General features: G+C 55.1%; 2 protein-coding genes across 5 annotated transcripts in view; both read left to right on the top strand.

Annotated features, from left to right (window-relative positions):
- Rnf157 (ring finger protein 157) overlaps positions 1-11,380 on the top strand; it is a 76,056-nt gene extending 64,676 nt beyond the window's left edge. Inside the window, exons 13-20 of one of the 4 annotated variants that reach the window (XM_063242331.1) lie at positions 280-388; positions 1,902-2,013; positions 2,308-2,480; positions 2,697-2,762; positions 3,363-3,471; positions 5,047-5,157; positions 8,809-8,849; positions 10,689-11,380. In XM_063242331.1, coding sequence (XP_063098401.1) covers positions 280-388; positions 1,902-2,013; positions 2,308-2,480; positions 2,697-2,762; positions 3,363-3,471; positions 5,047-5,157; positions 8,809-8,849 — 721 coding nt within the window. In that variant the 3' untranslated portion in view covers positions 10,689-11,380. The remainder of the gene's footprint in view (positions 1-279; positions 389-1,901; positions 2,014-2,307; positions 2,481-2,696; positions 2,763-3,362; positions 3,472-5,046; positions 5,158-8,808; positions 8,850-10,688) is intronic. The other 3 variants (XM_063242332.1, XM_063242329.1, XM_063242330.1) reach the window with 3 other exon arrangements.
- Positions 11,381-14,732: 3,352 nt separating this feature from the next.
- Positions 14,733-20,452, top strand: Foxj1 (forkhead box J1). Its single transcript, XM_003461436.4, has 3 exons — positions 14,733-15,901; positions 16,407-17,066; positions 18,706-20,452. The coding sequence occupies exons 2-3, from the start codon at positions 16,569-16,571 to the stop codon at positions 19,474-19,476; spliced, it is 1,269 nt and encodes a 422-aa protein (XP_003461484.1). The 5' UTR covers positions 14,733-15,901; positions 16,407-16,568; the 3' UTR covers positions 19,477-20,452.
- The last annotated feature ends 328 nt before the right edge of the window (positions 20,453-20,780 follow it).

The following is a 20,780-nucleotide window of genomic DNA, read 5'->3' on the forward strand; positions in this document are numbered from 1 at the left end:
GTTTCTATGGCAGAATAAACCGGGGTGTTTTATAGTTGAAGTACTGAGACCTGGGAATGTCCATGCTCCCAAGTTCAGTCAGCAAGTCCCGGAAGGCACTAGAACAGATGGTCTCTGAGTGCCTGGTGCTCCTTTCATCTCGCCTTGGGCTCTAGGACTCCCCTAGTGGCCCTTTTCTCCTCCTCCTCGCCTTTGAAGTCTGGGTAAGAAGAGTCAGGCCTGCTCCGAGCTCCAAGTAGATGCTGGATGCAGCTGCTCTTCCCCCTTGGCCTCTTGCAGATCCATTTCGCAGAATTCTTCCGTGCTGCATGAAGAGGAAGAAGAGCGCTCCTGCAGCGAGTCAGAGTCTCAGCTCTCTCAGAGGCCGGCCGCTCAGCATGCCGTTGAGGTGCTTCGCTTTCCTCTCTCTCCCTGGGCCTGGCCGCTAAGGCCCACTTGGTTTCGTTCATCGTCAGACACTGTTCACCACCTTCCAAGCAGCGACTGTGAAGGCTTCGAGAGACTCACATTGTTTCACATGCATACCAAGCCTGTTTCTGCCAGGCTTTCTCTGTGTGCTGAGCTAGCAGAAGTAAGAGAGCACAGCAGGTCCTGCCCTCAGGGTGTGCTGTGCTTGTGAGTTGGGGTAGAGGAAGCTTGAAAGACGTAAGTGACAAGTGCACATGAGCCAGGCCGTGTGGACAAGTGTCAGACGAGGAAGGGAGTGTGGGGCTGGAAGAGGGGCTTCCACTGAAACAGTGGTCCAGCAAGAGAGCAGAGCAAGTGAGAAGTGAGCTATGTAGAAATCTGAGGAAGATCATGGGCATGGGAGAGCAGCGGAAATCCCTGGCACCCAGTGTGGGTGGAGTGGCAGAATGGAGCTGTCTACCCTGTGATTCTACAGACTTCACTGAGCAAAAGTGTGTTAGCCGGCTGCTGTCCAAGTCTTCGAGCTAGTGGGGCTTTGATTCAGTGGGGCATTCTGAGGCAGTAAAAGTTTCCCTGTCTGCAAGCATCCAGGTCTAGATAGGACAGTGCATCTACTCAAATACTGGAGCAGTATGTGGCACATTGTTACTGCCCATTTCCTAAAAGAATGAGTTTTAAATATAGGAGCACTTCAGACAGAGGCCAGAAAATGTCATGATAGAGATGTATGACATTTTGTTCAGCAGAAGAAATCAGAAAAATATGTTAGAGAGAGCATTTGAGCTGAATGCTGGAAAGGAAGAGAAGCATCCAGGTAGAGGCTTGGGGTGGGCAGGATGCAGTGAGAGCTCTGCCTCCCAAGGCCCCGACTTGCAGATGCACGCAGCCTGCCTGCATTAGGAGGCGCCTGATGAAGCCAGGAAGCTGCAGTGGCCCAAGTTTGAGCCAAGCTGAAGGAGGCCTGCCTGGAGAAGGAAGGGTTTTAGGGGACAGTTGAGAGGGCTTTGCTTCTGCCTGGGATGGGGGAGGGGGTTGATTTTTGAGATTGATTGCTAAGTTCCACTGAGCTGACCTCCATGTGGAAAAGGCCTGCAGGCCGTGAGCCCCTGCTGGTTTATGTGCCTTTGGTTTGGAAGAAAAGCTGTTCTTAATCCTGGGGAAGCTGGGGGTGTCCCCGTGTCACAGCTGCTGGGTGACCTGTGTCACTAGAGCTGCAGTCTTTGTAAGGCTCCAGCAGATGCTGGGCCTCAGGTGCTGACTGAAGTTTGCACCTCCCCTGGGAGACGTTGCTCCAGACCCACACTGAAGAGGAGTGCTGACAGGACAGAAGGCAGCACTGCCTCGCGCGTCACTCCAGTCCCCACAATGAGGGACCTAGTCCCTCCCAGTGTCTCTTTTCCTGCTCATCCCCACTCAGCACCCTGCTCTTACTCCCTTCCCCTACATACTTGATTTGTCCCTCCTCCATGTCCTACTGTGTCCCCTGCCCCCAGGAATGTGGCGAAACTCCAGAAAGTGAGAACCTCACCCTGTCCTCATCTGGGGCCGTTGACCAGTCATCCTGCACAGGGACCCCGCTGTCCTCCACCATCTCCTCCCCAGAAGGTATGAGGGAGCAGAGGACAGCGGCATGTGCCAGTGACTCAGCTGGGGACTAACGTGGCCTCAGTGGGAAAGGAAGGAGGCCTTGTGCTCCTAGCTGGAGGACTTAGATGTCTCTAGACGGTGAGGCCCAAGGCTGAAATCTAGCTCCGCGAGACAGAAGAGCAGAATCTCGGGAAACTTGAAATCAAAGTCTTTGGGGTGGGGCGTGGGGAGGGAGCGAGCAGCCTGAGTGCAGGGGTGCAGCTCTGCTCGGCAGTGCCCTTGACCCATCTTCCCCCAACCCCTCTTTCGAAGACCCTGCCAGCAGCAGCTTGGCCCAGTCTGTCATGTCCATGGCATCCTCCCAAATCAGCACGGACACAGTTTCCTCCTTGTCGGGCTCCTACATCGCCCCTGGCACCGAAGAGGAGGGACAGCCCCTCCCTTCCCCCCGGGCAGCAAGCAGAGGCCCCTCTGAAGAAGGGGAGGTAAGGGAAGGGTGGTGCATGTGTGTCCAGCAGCGCTTCAGGGGTCACTTGGGGCTGGGCAAGCCCTGGGGGACTGAAGGGGGGCTGTGGGGAGATCTTACCCTTCCCTGACACCAGTTTTGTGCCGAGGAAGGCTTGGTGTTGGATTCACTGTTGTGCAGCTTTATGGGAGAGCCCATGCTAACAGTGCCCTGGGCCTGTGTTGCTGTTTTGCAGGGGATGCCAGCAGAGTCTCCGGATAGCAACTTTGCTGGCCTCCCTGCCGGAGAACAGGACGCAGAGGTAACCTCAGCAGCACCCTTTGCCGGAGTCAAAGGGACTGCTGGCCTTGGCTGGGGGTGATGGCGGGGTTGGGTACTGAAGAAACCTTCTTGGACAAATAACATTTATTTGAAGAATTCAGTGTCAGCTGAGCTCTTAACAATGTTTTGGGTTTTTTGTTTTGTTTTGTTGAGACAGGATCTCGCTTTATAGATTAGGATAGCCTCAAACAGGAGACAGTCCTGCCTCAGTCTCTTGAGTGCTGGGATTACACACATATACATGCCTGGCAATGAGGGTATTATTATTTTTTTTTTTTAAGACAGGGCCACACCATGTAGGTCAGTCTGGCCTTGACTTTACTATGTAGCCCAGGCTAGACTCAAACTCACAGTAATCCTCCTGCCTTAACCTCCCAAATTACAAGTATGTGCCACCATATCTGGTACAACTAGGGTACTCTTGGCAGACCATTCTAAGTATGTGTCTAAAGTGTGGCTCAGACCTGGCTCCCACAGACTTGCAGAGCCTCCTCGGCATGCCAGGCATGGTTGCAGTACCGTGGGGCAGCTCTTCCACCACCTGCCTTGGTAGACTCACCAGCCCTTCCTTCTGTCCTAGGGAAATGACGTCATAGGGGAAGAAGATGGCTCTCCCGTGCAAGAAGATGGTAAAAGACCTTGCCGTTTGCTCCCTTATATTGTGCATCTCTCCTGGGTACTCTTGAAGGGTAAAGAAAGGGAAACTACTGTGACTTGGTGGCAGTGCTTGTTGAGTGGCTGTTGAGGGAGCAGTTGTACTCTTGTGGTACATTAAGGCAAACAGCATGTCAGTGACCTCATCACCTTCTCAGCTCCTTCTGGGGCTCAGAGCCAGGGGACCCAGGACAATGACGCTGCAGAAGTCACTCCGGGTTCTGCCCATGCAGTAGACCCAAGCTTTTATGGCCACGCCTGCTGCAACTCTCCAACTGAGCCTACAGAGCTGCCCTGACAACTGTCTGGAGGGCAGGGCAGAGTCTTCCGGGCAGGAGGCAGGACTGTTTGACACCTTGCCTGATTTTGCTTTAATGAAAAAATGGCTGATATTGCTGTACAGGGGACCTTAGGAGGCAGCACACACCATGAGTGTGGCTAAGAGACCATGTGGCTTCCTTCAGCAGCTCAGCCCAAGCAAGAGCTTTGCAGGCACATTGTGATGGCTTTGCCACAGTTCAGTCATCTATTAAGTCTCTAGTTGGAAGAATTTGTTGCCAGCGAGGCTGGGAAGGAAGGAAGACTGGCAGGGTAAGGAAGGAGGGGGAAGGAAAGGCCAGAGAAGCCACACCACTATCCCAGGAGCCAGGCTCCTTCCCTGTCTGCCCTAGGGCACGTCCTGAGCACACAGCTCAGTGGCCTAGACACAGGTGCACCAGCAGATGTCATCCTAGTTGCTTCTGCTTCAGTGCTGGCCATTGCTTGGGGTGTCGGGGTGTGCATGCAGACAGCTCCTGCCTGCCAAGACCTGGAGAGAGGACAGCTGCTGGGGCTGGGCCCCGCCTGCTTCTGCACACCAGCCCAGGACCCGAAGCTTTCTAAGTGTGGCAGCTGATTTCGGTGTCCCAGGTCCAGTCACCTGGGTGATGGTTCCTTCTCTCCTTTGACCAAGGAAGAAAGGGGGAACTCTTTAAAAAAATCACTTCAACGTTCCTTTTCCCCTCTTACATGTCTGTAGCTTTCTGGGCAGTCTCTGAAAACATACTCAAAATGACAACTTTGGTCACGTAAGAGAATAAATCATAATTTTGTGAATGTGGTCATTCTGTTTTGATATACAAAATTATGGAACCAAAGGCCTTTTGTTGTTGTCTGATATGTTTATCACGTTGTAGAGCCTCGTGGTCATAAACAGCCTCCTTACAATGGAGACAGCCACAGGCATGAGCAGGGTATCACCCCACCACACACATCCCTCCCTGATTGTCTCCAGTTTCTGCCACCATGATGTCAGTGGTCTGGCCTGGGTGTAGCTGCCCTCTGTAGTGGTTGCTGTCAAGCCTGAGCCCCACAGTCCTCCACAGGGATCTGAATTAGGAAGCAGCAGCTAGAAAGGGGCCAGCTAGGGAAACACAGAGGATGGCGCAGGAACCTAGGCATGCCCACACGATTTGATTCCTTTTTTTGTCCGCTCTTTACCCACTTAATTATTGTCTTTTTTTAAACATGTTTTTATTTTTTGTCTCCATCCTTAAGATTTTTATTTTAAGGACAGCAAAGCAGAGAAAAACACAGCCAGCCCCTCTCTAACTGCCTTAACTCCGTTTCAGGCCAGAGGACATGCGCATTTCTAGGTATGGAGTGTGACAATAACAATGACTTTGACATCGCAAGCGTGAAAGCACTGGACAATAAGCTGTGCTCTGAGGTCTGCTTACCCGGTGAGTGGCAGTCTGCCGACATGAACCTGGCGGGAGACATCCGCCATCCTAAGCCCTGGTCTCACCCTGTGCACCTGTCTCCTCCCCTGCAGTGCCTGCCAGCAAGGCCAGGGTGCTCAGAGGTGCTGGTGACAGCTGCTGAGCAGTAAGAAGGCCTAGGAGACCCCTGGAGCTTTTACAGAGAGTGACTCCTGCTCTGAGAATAGCGAGACAGGAAAAATGCCCTTCTGATTTGGCCTAAGTGTCTCCCTCTCATGATCTTGCACATACCGTGTCAACTAGCCTGTCTTGTGTTCGTCCCCAGAAAGTCTGCGCAAGCAGACACCCAAAAGTGGAAATGTAGCTTCTCCAGGCACATTAGTTAGGATCAGAAAGCACTCTGAAAGCCAGCATTATAGGCCAGTGAATGTCTTTGTGGTCCAGGGAGCTTTGGGTTACCAGTTTTTTGTACATGTTAGATCTAGATCCCAAAGAAGGGACCAGGGGCCAGGAGCAACTGCTCCCTGAGCCCTCATTATAGATTTATGTAGTTCTCAGTATGGCCCTGTGCTTTTCACTGTCCTAAACTGAACTTGGGGTAACTTCCTACCAAGCAACTATGTTCATCACACTTTGAGCACTGACCCCAAGTGCTCAGGCTCCAAACACTTCTCTAAAAGTCAGCTCTCACTTGAGTGGGCTAGGTCACACATCCCCTCCTATCTCCACTGCAGAAGTTGGCCTTCCCACCGTGCTGTTGTAATCCTCTCCAACAGTCTTGAAAGAAGACCTGCTTCGGCTTTGGAATAGCCCTCCTGGGTCCAGTGCTTTACTCGCTCAGCAAAGTGGCTGGAGATTTTGGAGCCACATGACCTCCTGTGGTTGCCACTCTCCATCAGCCTGTGCCAGACATGGTCCCAGCAGGCCCTGGCCCCACCCAGGCTTGAGGCAGGGAAGCCAGAAGGCTGGAGATGCTTTCTCCAGCCTTGCAAAGGGCACTTTGGTCATCTCTATTTTGTTTGTCCTGAAGATACTACCAAGGTCTCTTATTCTTGAGTGAGGCCAGAGGCGGCAGTATCGGTTCACCTGCTTCTCCTGCACAGCCCCAGCACAGACCCCCTCCAGCCTGAGCACGGAGGAAGGGCCCTGACCCTTGTGACCGCCTCCTGCCCAGTTAGGCCTGGACCGGGGCTGCTGGGTACCAGGGCACACTTACTCCCTGCCCTCCCGCTCCCGACCTTGCTTCAGTCTGTCCATTTGTTTCATGTCTTTTTGCCAAATGTAGGTCTGTCTGTCTGTTTCTTTTTTTTTTAAAACTCATATTATGTTCCGGCTTCGTGTGGAAGTTGATGTTCACTCTGTGCCAGCACTGTCCTTCCTACCTCTGCTCAGCCCAGCCCCGAGCTTGCTGACGGGTGCACACTGAGGGCTCTTGCTTAGGGCAGCAGACAGCTCTTTGTTCCTAACTGGCAAGGGCCTGTGTTTCAGTCACCTAAGATTTGCCAAGAAAAAGTTCGCAGAACATATTTCTGTTCAGCAAAAATGGGCATGCTTCCGTGGTGAGACTTACGGAGGGGATTTGTTTCTAATTGGCACCCTTAGCCAACAGCTGAGAGGGTGGTCCCTGTACCTGCTCTGCCTATCCCTGTGGCAGTTCTCAGCCAGCCTCTTCCTTAAGGGCTCCCTACGTACCCCAGATTTTCAAGAGAGAGCTGCTGGGAACGATTTAAGCCAACAGCGCTGGTGCAGACCGAGCTTATTCTTTCCCTTCTCCCTAGCCCTGCACTCAGCCTGCAGTCCCATGTGTCACATCAGAGAGTCGTGAGGGCAGCAAGACGAGAAAGGGAGAAAGCAGCCCTGCGTTTCCAAGGTGGCTTCTAGAGCCAGGGGCTTTGGGATTACGCTGGGTTCACGGTTGGCCAGACTAGAATGCAAATACCTGTGGTCGCTATTGAGAGAATCTCAGACATAGACAGATGCTTTTAGTGTCAATTATATCCTCAACACAGGTCCGGAGGCTTAAGAGAGTGGGGCAGATGCATCTGCTGTCTTTGAAAAATGTTTTCTCTGATTCTTCTGTTAGCATCACACTGATAGCAAAGCACTGGGAGACTCTGGAAGTCTCTGCTGGGTCAAAGACAGGAGAGTCCACTTTGGCAGGCACCAGGAACTAAGCAGGCTCTTCACACTCAGCGCTTGGCTCACGCGTCCATCTGACCACAACAGACTATAGGCTGGCTTGGCGCCTTGCTGCTCCCTGGGCAGCGTTCTCTCCTTTGGGAAGGCTGTGTATGCACATGGTCCCTGCTTGAGTCTGTTTCCCACAAGATAGATACTATCCCTTCACAGAGGGCCCTTGGGGAGTGGAGCCCAAGGAAGCCCCTCACACTGGCCCTGTGCTTCACACCACATTCTTGCCAGCCATTGCCCCAGAGACCCTTAACACTCTGCTCACACTTGTGAGAGGCTTAGAGGTCCCCTGCCTCTCTTCCCCCAAAACTCTTCCAGATGTTCTGGAGCTCCGCATTTTTCACACTGAGGGTGAGCAGGATGTTCTGAGAGGTCCTCAAGGGCGCATCTGAGTGGAGAGATGTAGGTAGTAAGGTCAGAATTGTGTGCTAAGTTGATACGGTTCAGGGAATACGGTAGTGTGACACAGATGGCTGGAGATTGACAGGGGCAAGTGACAGTTCAGGGGAAAGGCTCTGGACATGCGTGTGATGGAAAGAAGTAAGGATAATGGGAGTTTTAGTGGAAATACAAAGGTCTTTCAGTGACTGATTGCATAGGAGTGGGCATATCCAGGGAAATCTGAACATACTCTTGGACACCTCCTGACTTCACTCCTGCCTGCAGGCTTGTAACCCAAGAATAATATGGTGCTAGGAAGGGTTTTTTGTTTTGTTCTTTGCCCAGGGATGGAACTCACAACCTTGCACTTGCCAAGCAGGTGGTTATGCTGCTGAGCTAAATCCTCAGCCCCAGTACTAGGAAGGTTTATACTTCATGGGCACTAAGGAAAAAGTCCAAACCTAGTGTTTCTTTCCCTTGGAGAGAGATTACAAAGACAACTGAACTCTTTTTAAATTTAACTGTGAAAAAAGTAAATAAATAAATTGAACTGTGGGTTGGAGAGGCAGAAAAGGGATATGCCAGATCTCCCTAAAAGTGCTCCTGAAATCTGCCTCTAGAAGTTTCTTCTTTCTCCCATTTCCAATTCCCTGAGTGGCATTGGATGGAAAGCACATAAGTCCATCGCCTCTAGGGATTTCAAGTCACCAGATTCTGTTTCCGGGCTGGGGGGCCCAGGAGCCTGACTCGGTGGCAGCCCTCAAAGGGGCCGAGGCACAGCAGGGCCTGCTATGGGTCCTCCAGCTTTTCCTCTGGGAGGGCGCCTCATTCTCCTGCTAGATCCCCTCAGTACAGACTGCCCTTCAGGGTCCTCTGGAGCTCATGTGTAGCCCTAGCTGACTTGCAGACCACCACAGCTTGTACTAGGCTCCTGCAAGGTCATGGGGACGGCCCTCGTGGGCAGCCTCTCAGACCCCGTCTCAGCGCGGGATGCAGCAGTGGGGAGCGAGGGCAGCCATGCAGCGCTGCTGTTTTATCTGTATGTGCATGTGTGTCTTCTCTCTTGTTTACCATTTGCTTTTGGTCTTTCCTACTGAACAGCCGCAGTTCCGGAGTCCTGCCCCATAAACATTGAGGAATAGGTATGACATCTACCAAATTATATAATGAACAAACAACACATTTTATTGGGATTCCTACCTGAACAGGCAGCATGAGCACTGCCCCCTGCCCCACTCTAGGGGAACAAGCACTTCTGACTCTCGTCTCAGGGAGTAGAGTTCACCCCAGCGTTTTGTGTGAAAGACACTGAGACCTACCTGATAACTCCCTTCTCTGCCCTGGGTTCCAGCATCAGGACCATTACTTCAGCCTCAGGACAGATCACCACACCAGCATGTTTACAGGGACATGAGCAGCTGGTACCTGTTCCATCTCAATGCTTCTGCCGTTAAAGAGTTTTGGGTCTTGGGTCTTGGGTCTTGGGCTGGCTGAATCTGAGGCTGATCCCAGTCTCCTCTGAGTGGCTTCAGGAAAAAGCTCTAGAGTTAACCAGCCTCCCCCAAAGGAGTCCTCCGATGGGCATGGTGTCCTGCTGGGCTCTAAGGAGTAGCAGTGAATGTTCCAGGCCTCCAACCTGCAGGAGCTGTGTCTGACAAAGGAGTGAAAAGGCCCATGGTTTCCACAGTAAAGGAGAGAAGCGGGGGTCAGCTGTGAGGAACACTCAGAGTCTCATCCAGCTGGAGTAGGGATTGGGAGGAGAGGCCAAAGGGTCCACAGGACAAGCTCCTTTCTACAAGCCCAGGAGCCAAGCTTTGCCCCCAGGACCAAGTGACTGGGACTGCCTTTCCTGGCAGAAGGAGCTCTCCAGCTGTCCTAGATTGAAGCAACCAGGTGTAGCCAGTCTGTAGGTCTCAAGACACCACAGGGGAACCGTGTAGGTGACCTAAGCCAGACTGTGGGGTCTGACTCCCAAACACACTCTCCAGCACAGTGCATAGGACTCCTGGCTCCTCTGTACACCTGTGAGGGAAGTTCTTGCTTTCTGTGAGACGGCAGAGAAAGCCCAGGACCAAAATAAAGTGACTTGCCAAAGTCACAGTCAGTACCCTGTAAACCAGGCGGGAAGTCCAGGTAGGTGTGATGGCGGGGGAAACATAACCAGGAAATAAGCAAACAGGATGGAGTCGTGAATTGGACACGGAACACAAAATGGAGAGAGGTGCCCAAAATGGGTTTTCAGCCTGGATACAAGGTGGCCAGAGAGGGCAGAAGGATGAGCACAGTAGGTGGCTCCTGAGAGACCCCAAGTTTCTTGGGCTAGTATGTCCTGGGTTAATGGCACCAACATCTGCTCCAGGCGCAGGAGGAGGAGAATACCAGCCATGAGGGGGAGGGGCGCCAGAGCATCACCTTGTCCTCCCAGCAGATGATTCCTGTCCTGGGCGCTTTGCTAGCTGGCCAGCGCCTTTCTGAGGGCTGGGGCAGAGTCAGCAGTCCCCTGCCCACTTCTGTCTGCCCTGGAGGAAATAACTCAGAGGCCTGGTTTCTTTTTCTTTGCCAACTATAACTTGGGCAGACTCCAGAACCAAATAATTCAGGTACAAAAGTGAACCCTAGGAGTTGGGGGTTTAGCTCAGCAGAGTAAGTGCCTGCTTGGCAAGTGCAAGGTCATGAGTTCAACCCTCAGTACGAAAAAAAAAAAAAATTAAAGTTTGATGACAAAAGTGGACCCTAGGGTAAGATTACAAACTGCTGCTGTCCTGTCCCTCTCTATGAGCCACAGTGGCAGTGACTACCTAGCCCAAGGCAGGAGCAGCCCCTGCACACATCGGTACCTGCTTCTCCTGTTCTTCCTCTCATGCACTGTGGTTTGCACACTTAGGAGTGTCAGGTCACTGCTCCCAGGCTGCCCTACTGGATACCCTAGGTGGACGCCTCCCAAGGTCTGGCTCCTGTAACCTTCCTCTCCTCTCCTGCAGGTCCCTGGCAGGAAGACGACAACATGGTCATTCATCGAAACACTCAGCACCGGCGCTTATCATCCAGCAGCCTGGAGGACCCTGACGACAGGCCCTGTGTGTGGGGTCCTCTGGCTGTCTGAGAGTGCCTACCCTTCTCCCCAGTGCCCCTCCTGTCCTTGCATTCCATCTGTCCTCACTGGACCACTGGCCTCTCAGCATCCATTGCAGGATGCATGTAAACTTTGCATATTCACGTCAGAGTTGGATGTGGAGTTCAACCTGCTGCCACCCAGCCTCATCTTCTGTCATCTTGATCCTTCCCCTAAAATGGGACCGGAGCACTCCTTTCTCCTCATGGGCTGATGCCATGAATGACAGCTTGTGAGCAGTCCGCAGAGACTGAACCGTGCGTGCACTGCCCTCATGGGCAGGTGGAGCTGAGGGCCGGGCTGTTTGTCTCTTCTGCATTATTTTCTCCTTAGGGGCAGACCAAGCAAGCAGACTCAGAGTGGTGGCAGCTTTGTTACATCTGACAATTTCTGGTCTTTGGTACCTCATGACCAATTTGAAACCACCAATTTGGGGATGTCTCATGTAGAAGAGCGGTCAATCCTGTGCTAGGTGTGAGGTTTTCCTCTGAAAGCATTGAGAGCTTTGTTCTCAAGGACGAGGGAGAGGGTGGCAACCAAAAAGGCTGTTGGAAAAGCTGGTCTTCTGTGTCTCATGTGCCTGTCTGCTTCTGAAAAAGCCCTGAATCCAGACCCTAGCTAGGGTGACTCCCTCCCTTTTCCTGATCAGGTAGCATTGCAACAGCCTGCCATTCCATTCAAAAAAAGCAACATTTCAAGAGCATTTCTGGACCACCTCTATGTACACAGTGCTAGGGCTATTGCATATTTCATTACACCCGTGTATGGGCAGTCCCATGGCCCCATCTCCATCCCTTCTGAGAAGTATGACTCAGCAGTTCTTAAACTGGTGCCCAGAATTGCCCAGGGAAGTGTGGGGACCCTGTGCTGTGTACGTCCAGGCAATAGTGGCCTGAGAGCCACAGGGCTTTCACACTGAGGACTCTTCCTGCTCTCTTTTCCTCCCCTCCCCTCAAAATCTGCCACCTGAGCAGTGCAGAAGGAGCCTTCCTGTCACCATACAAAGGAAGCCAACCCAGCAGGGCTGCTGGGAAGTTGCTGGATATCTCACCTCTCTCCCCTCTATGAGTTCCATGTGACTCCTATACAGATGCTTTTTCCCAGTGGTCTGGCATGAGATTGTCTGAGAAACAGAAACAATTACTTGTGAGAGTGAAGTGTGGGAAAGCTTTAGACTGAGCCCACTATATTTGGATTTGTTCTTGTTGTCCTAGAAGAGCTTGCCAAAAAAAAAAGAGCTCAGTGTGCCAGGTATGTGGTTCATGCCTGTAATCCCAGCTATTTGGAAGGCAGAGGCAGGAAGACTACATGTTCAAGGCCAGCCTGGGCAATTTAGTGAGACCCTATCTGGGGATGTAGCTCAGTGGTACAGTGCTCCTCAGCTGGATCCCCAGTACCACCACCAAAAAAAAAGGGTACATAGGATCCTCTGCACCTTCTGTGTAGCGTCAGAGGCCAGGAGTGTGGTGACTGTGACTGTCACACTACCTAATGGTTGTGGTTCACGTCCTGTTTTCCTGAAGAATGTGCTGTCCTGCTTGAAACACAGAAGGCCATGCCATAGCTCTGAGCACTGCAGAGGACTGTGCCATTCCCACCACACACCTTTTCATATTTAAGACTTAACTGTCATAAGTGGAGCAATAACCCCACTTCCTGATTTCCTTGAAGTGTGAACCCCAGAAGCACCAGGGAGCTTCCCTTAGCCTGAGGTGGTGGCACACAAACCCTCCTCCTCTCCCGGCAGGCAGTATTCACAGTGTGGTGCAACCTGGGAGGATGGAGGAAGTAGCTGAGATGAAGGAGATGTAGGTAAACAGTGGCCACAAGGCCAGTGGCCACAGAAGAAGCAGTCACCATCAACCCTTCCCAGAGGATCCCTTTCCTTCCTCACAGCAAGTAGTCTGTCCTTTCCCAGCAGGCCTTGGGACCCTAACCCAGACCCTCTTAGGTTAGTGTCCTTTCCCAGGCAGGCCTTGGGACCCTAACCCAGACCGTCTTAGGTTAGTGTCCTTTCCCAGGCAGGCCTTGGGACCCTAACCCAGACCCTCTTAGGTTAGTGTCCTTTCCCAGCAGGCCTTGGGACCCTAACCCAGACCGTCTTAGGTTAGTGTCCTTTCCCAGGCAGGCCTTGGGACCCTAACCCAGACCCTCTTAGGTTAGTGTCCTTTCCCAGGCAGGCCTTGGGACCCTAACCCAGACCGTCTTAGGTTAGTGTCCTTTCCCAGGCAGGCCTTGGGACCCTAACCCAGACCGTCTTAGGTTAGTGTCCTTTCCCAGGCAGGCCTTGGGACCCTAACCCAGACCGTCTTAGGTTAGTGTCCTTTCCCAGCAGGCCTTGGGACCCTAACCCAGACCGTCTTAGGTTAGTGTCCTTTCCCAGGCAGGCCTTGGGACCCTAACCCAGACCCTCTTAGGTTAGTGTCCTTTCCCAGGCAGGCCTTGGGACCCTAACCCAGACCGTCTTAGGTTAGTGTCCTTTCCCAGGCAGGCCTTGGGACCCTAACCCAGACCCTCTTAGGTTAGTGTCCTTTCCCAGGCAGGCCTTGGGACCCTAACCCAGACCGTCTTAGGTTAGTGTCCTTTCCCAGCAGGCCTTGGGACCCTAACCCAGACCGTCTTAGGTTAGTGTCCTTTCCCAGGCAGGCCTTGGGACCCTAACCCAGACCCTCTTAGGTTAGTGTCCTTTCCCAGGCAGGCCTTGGGACCCTAACCCAGACCGTCTTAGGTTAGTGTCCTTTCCCAGGCAGGCCTTGGGACCCTAACCCAGACCCTCTTAGGTTAGTGTCCTTTCCCAGGCAGGCCTTGGGACCCTAACCCAGACCGTCTTAGGTTAGTGTCCTTTCCCAGGCAGGCCTTGGGACCCTAACCCAGACCGTCTTAGGTTAGTGTCCTTTCCCAGGCAGGCCTTGGGACCCTAACCCAGACCGTCTTAGGTTAGTGTCCTTTCCCAGGCAGGCCTTGGGACCCTAACCCAGACCGTCTTAGGTTAGTGTCCTTTCCCAGGCAGGCCTTGGGACCCTAACCCAGACCGTCTTAGGTTAGTGTCCTTTCCCAGGCAGGCCTTGGGACCCTAACCCAGACCGTCTTAGGTTAGTGTCCTTTCCCAGGCAGGCCTTGGGACCCTAACCCAGACCGTCTTAGGTTAGTGTCCTTTCCCAGCAGGCCTTGGGACCCTAACCCAGACCGTCTTAGGTTAGTGTCCTTTCCCAGCAGGCCTTGGGACCCTAACCCAGACCCTCTTAGGTTAGCGTCCCTCTCCTTGTTTCACTATTGGCAGGCACAAGTGGCCCATGCAGAGAAGCGAGCCTCCATCACTGTGATCAGAAACGGGTCAGCTCCAGCCCTCTGCCTCAGTTCATCATCTGAAGACAGCATTTGCCCTGGGGGTGTGGGTGGGAGCTTACCCCAGGACACCTGCAGCCCTCTTCCATGGCCTGGGCTGCAGCTGTGATTTTAGTTTCATCACAGTCTGCCTTCTACCCGGTTCCATCCCACTAGCTTATACACCACGGGGGCATCTGGGAACAGACCCAAGCCCTTGAAGCTGTCTCACTGGAGAGACGTCCTGTCCACCTGGCTTTGGCATGCTGGTTGCTCACTCTGACTTAGGGCCTGCACACCCGGTGTGTGCAAGTGTGTGTGTACCTTGTTGGTGCCATCTGTGTACACCCTCACTCTCTGGAGTACACTGTGAGCACTCCACAGTGAGGACACCGAGAATACAATATTTATGGATTGCTGCATGATTTTTTAAAATGAATAAAATTGTTTACAAGGGAAGGAGAACTAGTAGCCACAAAGACTGATGTGTGAAAGTTTCTGTCCAAGTTTTTCAGGACCACTTTACTATTTTTACTCAAGAGGATCTGGAGGTGGAGGAGTAGGCCAAACAAGGGGTAGGAAAATTCGTGCTTCTGGCCTGGGAGGCCTTGGCACGAGGCCTCTGCTACCCGCCCCCGCCTTCCGCTTCTGGGGAGAGCCCGACCCCAGCTTCTGTAGCCACCTTTAAACCGGAGAACTTCGAACACCGCAGCTCCTCAATAATTAAAAAGTAGGCAAGTGGTGACAGGCGGGAGGCCAGGGAAGAGAGGACAGACAGCTAGCCCCCAGTGTCCCTCTAGGCTTTAAGGTTCCTGTCACTCAACGGATGCTTAAATTTACTGGTCAAATGATCCCAGTTGCAGGCTTTGGCAACTCGGTGAATTTTCCTTTCTTCTTCTTTTTTTTTTTTTTTTCCTCATTGGCTGTGCTTCCTTGACTATCCGAAAGGAGAACACCCCTGCAGAACCCTCTGGAATGTTGGCTTCAGGGAGCCCTGCAAGGATGGGAGGGCAGGGAACCGCTTACCAGAAGACACTGGGGCACCTATCCGCCTTGTTTCTGCGAGCCGCAAGGCCGGGTCTGCGGATGTGAGCGGCAGGTGGCATCGGACAGTCTGACCTGCCTGCAGGAGCCACAGAGGACACAGGGTCGCGAGTGAAGGAGAGGGAACAAAACCTCAAGGATACGGTTCCAGGGCCTGAGTTCGCTCCCAGCCTTGGCCCCTAACCCTGCACGGCCCCAGGAGCCATCCGCGCCCACGAGCTGCCAGGCCCGACGCGAGCGAGGGCGGGAGGGGCAGTTCTCCGGCGCGTGGACCCACGGCGGTTTCCGGAGCCTCAGGCGGGCGTCGCGCGCTTCTGCCGTTCCAGCGCGGGTCACTCGGGCGGGAATGCGCGGGGCCTGGACGCAGTGGCGGGTAGGGGGGCCGGGTGGCGCGCGAGGTAGGCAGAGGAGGGCGTTCCGTGAGAGTTGCGGCCCGAGAGCGGAGCGAGAGCTCGCGCTCTCCTTGGAGACGTGTTAGCCAATGGCAGCTGCGGAAGCTGTTTACGGGGGCGGGGCGTAGCCTTAGCAGCAGGAGAAGCCTTCGAGCCGCTACTTAACGCTGATCGCCGGCACTCAGAGAAGCGCCGTCGAGTGTGCTGTGGCGGCGAGGGGCGCTAGCGCGGCCCTCAGGCTGAGAGCAGAGAGCCTCGGGAGCTGTGAGGAACTTCTTCCAGAACCTTCCTCTGTCCAAGGCTGTGTTCTGAGCCAGATAAGGTAGGGAAGCGCTACGGGCCGTGGGAAGGGGGGCGTCGGTACCATCCCGGGACGGAAGCAGTGGGTCCGGGACCGCCACCGGAGAAGTTTCGGGGAACTCCCCTCTGCCCACGTAACTCTGTCCGGCTCTCTGCGTTTCTCATGGCCCCTTTTTATTAGAGTATGGGATCTCTTGTCAAAAATCGGACAGCCGCCCCAACCCCTGCTGGCCGTCCTGCCCTCCCCCGCTCCCGGTCTGCCTCGGTTTGTTGCGGGGGAGGGGTCCTGACTTTCCGCTCCCCGGGAGAAAGGGATACCCTACTTTCTTCGCGCTTCTGCGGGCTGCTCTATCGGTTTTCCTCATGCCGGCTATAAAGTCTCGAAGAGGGGAGAAAGTCGGAGCGACGGGGTCGGATGCAGCCGACCAGGCGTGGGGCAGATCGGGAAGCAGTCCCCCCACCCCCGCACACAGCCTTTCCCCGCAGGGCCGGAGGTCGAGTGCTCAGTCTCACTGTGGTTCTCGCAGGCGCTGCGGTCCTTTTAGGAAGCGACCCCCGGGTCGCGGGATGGAAGTGCGCATCCGCCGGGCTGTGTAACCGGAGCCGCGGGAACCAGCGGATCGACAGCGCGGCGGGCGCTCCAGCTCCCCCGTTGATGTTGACTGCCCCCTCGGAGAGTCCCCGCAGACATGGCTGAGAGCTGGCTGCGCCTCGCGGGAGCGGGGCCGGCAGAGGAGACCGGGCTGGAGGGCGGTCTGGAGGAGTCCGACGCCCTGGATGACAGCCTGACCAGCCTGCAGTGGCTGCAAGAGTTCTCTATTCTCAACGCCAAGGCCCCCAATCTCCCTCCGGGGGGCACTGACCCCCATGGCTACCACCAGGTGCCAGGTTCAGTGGCACCTGGGTCCCCCCTGGCGGCAGACCCAGCCTGCCTGGAGCAGCCGAACACGCCAGGCAAACCCACGTCGTCGAGCACATCTCGGAGCGCGCCCCCGGGGCTGCAGGCCCCTCCCCCAGACGATGTAGACTACGCCACCAACCCGCACGTGAAGCCGCCTTACTCGTATGCCACGCTCATCTGCATGGCCATGCAGGCCAGCAAGGCCACCAAAATCACCTTGTCGGCCATCTACAAGTGGATCACTGACAACTTCTGCTACTTCCGCCACGCCGATCCCACCTGGCAGGTAGGGGAGATGCGGATGGTGGCCGCTCCCTCACACATCCTCCTCCCTGGGCTTCCCTGGATCCATATACTAGACCTGCAAGGCCAAGTGGACACAGCCAGAGCCCCCAAGGGAAGGGAACCTCGAGGTCCTCAAAGGAGCCTTGTTCTTGGAACTGCCCTTCCTTTAACTTCCACAGAGTGAAGAGGAACAGCATCCTGGGCAGAGGGCTTTAGGGGTGTGAGCGTTGAGGTTCAAAGGGAAAGCATTCACACATCCAGCTGTCCAGCCTAAAGAGCAAATCTAACTGGCTGTGGACTTGTCTCCCCGGGGAGGGTGAGGAGCTGACAGCACATTCTTGTCCCGAGTCCTGGAGTTCCTAGACATCATCCTGCTGGAGAACAGTCAGTCAAAGCCAAACTAAGATTGGAACCAGCCCCCTCCCTGCCACCCTTTGCATCCTGACTTTTTTGCCCTTGGTTTGGGGAAGGGACATGGAGGTGCGAAGGTGTGTGATCAGCTGTCCTTGTGGAGGGGCTCTGGGCCCTTCCTAAAACTGCTGTCTCAACCCCTCCACCTCAGCCCCTCCCCAGTTTCCTGCCTCTCTCTCCTCCTCTGCCAGCTTCCCTGGAGGACAATTACCTGAGCCAGGTGCTTTCCACAGGGGCTCTGCCTGCTTCAGTGTCTTGTGTTCCAAGTCTCTGGCACTGGCACAGAGCAGCCAAGGGGCCCAGGCCACCACGTAAACAGGCCAGCCTTGCCAGAGCAGTGTCCAGCCACCTGCCTGCCACCCCACCTTAGACCCCTGTCCCCCACATGATGTAGACAAAACTAAGCACCTGAGTGAACAAGGCAGGGTGATGGCTGGGGTGGAGGATGGGTAAACTTGCCCTGACAGTCTTCAGCCCTCAGCATCCAGGGCTAGTTGGAGACTGAGGCCTAAGGACTCTCACTTCCCCGAAGAACCCTAGGTGGGCAGGGCACAGGATTAGAGTCCCAGGTCACTCAGATGGTCTGGACACTAGGGCAGGAACTCCCACCCTCATGCTACCCTAGACCCGTGCAGGTCAGGGCCCAAGAACACATCTTATGCTCTAGACTGGATAATCATCGACAGAGCCTGGGCTGGAAAGAGGGCCAGCAGCCGGCTCAACAAACAAGGAAAGTCACCAGATTTCCTCACTCCTCATGCGTGCACGTGCACACACACACACACAGATACCCATGGTTGCCCAGCCCCCCAAACTGACCTACTCATTCACTTTATAGAGGGCTCACAGGCGCAGGCAGAGGGAGATGGCGGTCCAGGCCGTGGGGGAGCGAAGGCTTTGGCCAAGGGCCACAAACAGCAGGGCAAGGGAGGGAGGTTCAGAGGACGGGGCTGGCACTGAGAGCCACCCTGCAGCTCAGAGCTCGGATGACTGAGCAGGCAGATATCCTGGCAACAGAGAACAAAAGCCCCCGACAGCACTCTAGGTTCCTGGTGCCCTGTGGCTGGTGTCCCAGAGCCCGCAGCAGCCACCTTGGTCAGAGCAACGGATCCACTGTCCCCTCCTGTCTGAGAGGAGATTGGGGGAGCATGCAGGAGCACTGGGTGCCACTCTGTCTCCACCGTCCCGACTGACCTCACCATTCTTGCTTACTCTCTCCCTGTGCCCAGAATTCCATCCGCCACAATCTGTCCCTGAACAAGTGCTTCATCAAGGTGCCTCGGGAGAAGGACGAGCCAGGCAAGGGGGGCTTCTGGCGCATCGACCCCCAGTATGCAGAGCGATTGCTAAGCGGAGCCTTCAAGAAGCGGCGGCTGCCTCCAGTCCACATCCACCCGGCCTTCGCTCGCCAGGCTGCACAGGAGCCCAGGGCCACCACCTGGGCCGAGCCACTGACCGTGAACACCGAAGCCCAGCAGCTGCTGAAGGAGTTTGAGGAGGCCACCGGGGAGGCCGGCTGGGGCGTGGGGGAGGGCAGGCTAGGGCGTAAGCGCAAGCAATCACTGCCAAAGCGGGTGGCCAAGGTCCCACGGGTCTCCAGCACCCTGCTGCTGACCCCGGAGGAGCAGGGCGAGCTGGAACCCCTCAAAGGCAACTTTGACTGGGAAGCGATCTTCGAGGCCAGCACTCTGGGCGGGGAGCTGAGCACACTGGAAGCCCTGGAGCTGAGCCCACTGCTGAGCCCCGCCACACAGGGAGACGTGGACCTCACCGTCCATGGCCGCCACATCGACTGCCCTGCTACCTGGGGGCCTCCGGTGGAGCAAGCCACTGCTGAAAGCCTGGACTTCGATGAGACCTTCCTGGCCACGTCCTTCCTGCAGCACCCATGGGACGAGAACAGCAGTGGCTGCCTGCCCCCAGAGCCCCTCTTTGAGGCGGGAGATGCCACCTTGGCTGCCGACCTGCAGGACTGGGCCAGCGGGGGTGCCTTCTTGTAAGAGGCCAGGCCTTGCCCTGCCTCCGGACAGTACCCGAGTCAGGGCCCAGAACTGCCCCCCAACACTGGCCCACGGACCTCTCACTGCCCAGGCAGGAGCTGGGCCAGTTTTCCCAAGGCTGGCTCCACAAAGCCACCCTGCTGCCAGCCCAGGTTGTCCTCAGATTCAAGCGCAGGAGGCTGAGACTGGGAGCCAAGGAGCAGATCAGATCGCTGCCTCCAACACCCCCCATGAGTCCCCACAAATACACAGTGTTTCTAGGATCCCAGCTCCCCCACTCCAGGGCTGGACTAACGGGCCCTGCACCTTGAACACCAAGGCCTGGTGAAGCCCAACCAGGCTGGGAGAACAGAACAGGGCCCTCCCAGTGCACCCCCCTCTGCTCTGGGTGCTCCCAGGGTCCTCCAGCTTCCCCAGGTCTGTATCCAGAGAAAGTTCCCAGGTACAACAAATGCTAATTAGGTGACAGTAAATTAACCCCCTGGAGGCTTCTGCCGGCAGAGTCTCCCGAAGGGCTGGGGTAGCAGCGGCAACTGGGGGAGGGGTGCAGAGAGGAGGCTGCAGTGATGTAGGGGTGCAGCATGGGGCACAGAGGTATTCTGCAGAGCCTGGGGTCTTCCCCTGGCTGGCCCCATCTGTAAGGGAAAGCAAGTGGTAGGATATAGACCCCTAATCTTTGAGGCTGAAAGAAGCAGAAAGTTAAGGAGTTGGGGGAAGGGCAGCCAAACAGTGGGGCGCAGGGGGTGAGGGATAGACTAATGTGAATGTAGCTGTAGTTAAGACTTAACTGGGAGGGACCAGGAAGAAGGGCAGCCCCACGCCCCTGCCTGCACTTGGGGACAGGGTCTTTCTTGCACCATCCTGACCCCGGGGCTGCCTCCCCTAGCCACCCTGTACATGGGGCAGTTTAACCTTTTTCATTGAAAGTTATTTACATTAAAATTTTTTTTAAAAATAAAATTTCTAAAAATCTAAACGTGGACCTGCTTGTAGCTTTCTTCAGGGAAAAGCGAAGGCCCAGTGGGTTTTGTTCAGTTGTCTTGTTTGGGGGGCAGGATTTCAGGGTCCTTGCCAAGACGGCCAGGGGAAGATGGGAGACAGTGAATTTCTGTAAAAGGGCCCCTACCCAGATCCCCACCACCTCACTGGGGAGCTCTTGGGAGCTGCCTGCAGCTTGGGCCTCAGAGCCTGCTGGGCAATGGGGAGCACTGTGCTCAGGGTTCCAGGGAGCAGGGGACAAAGCAGGGTGTTTCTCTGGCCCCGGGACTCACAAAGGCCAAGTGTACTGGGACTCCTGCCATCTC

This window comes from Cavia porcellus, unplaced genomic scaffold (genome assembly GCF_034190915.1).
Source record: "Cavia porcellus strain 051 isolate PalLab524CR breed Dunkin Hartley unplaced genomic scaffold, mCavPor4.1 scaffold_32, whole genome shotgun sequence".
NCBI classification, from domain to species: Eukaryota; Metazoa; Chordata; class Mammalia; order Rodentia; family Caviidae; genus Cavia; species Cavia porcellus.

Excerpts from the sequence above, each read along its gene's own strand:
- Foxj1 (XM_003461436.4), top strand. The coding sequence starts at position 16,569 with ATGGCTGAGAGCTGGCTGCGCCTCGCGGGAGCGGGGCCGGCAGAGGAG. Across the intron at positions 17,067-18,705 it reads ACGCCGATCCCACCTGGCAG|AATTCCATCCGCCACAATCT; the intron begins GTAGGGGAGATG and ends CCCTGTGCCCAG.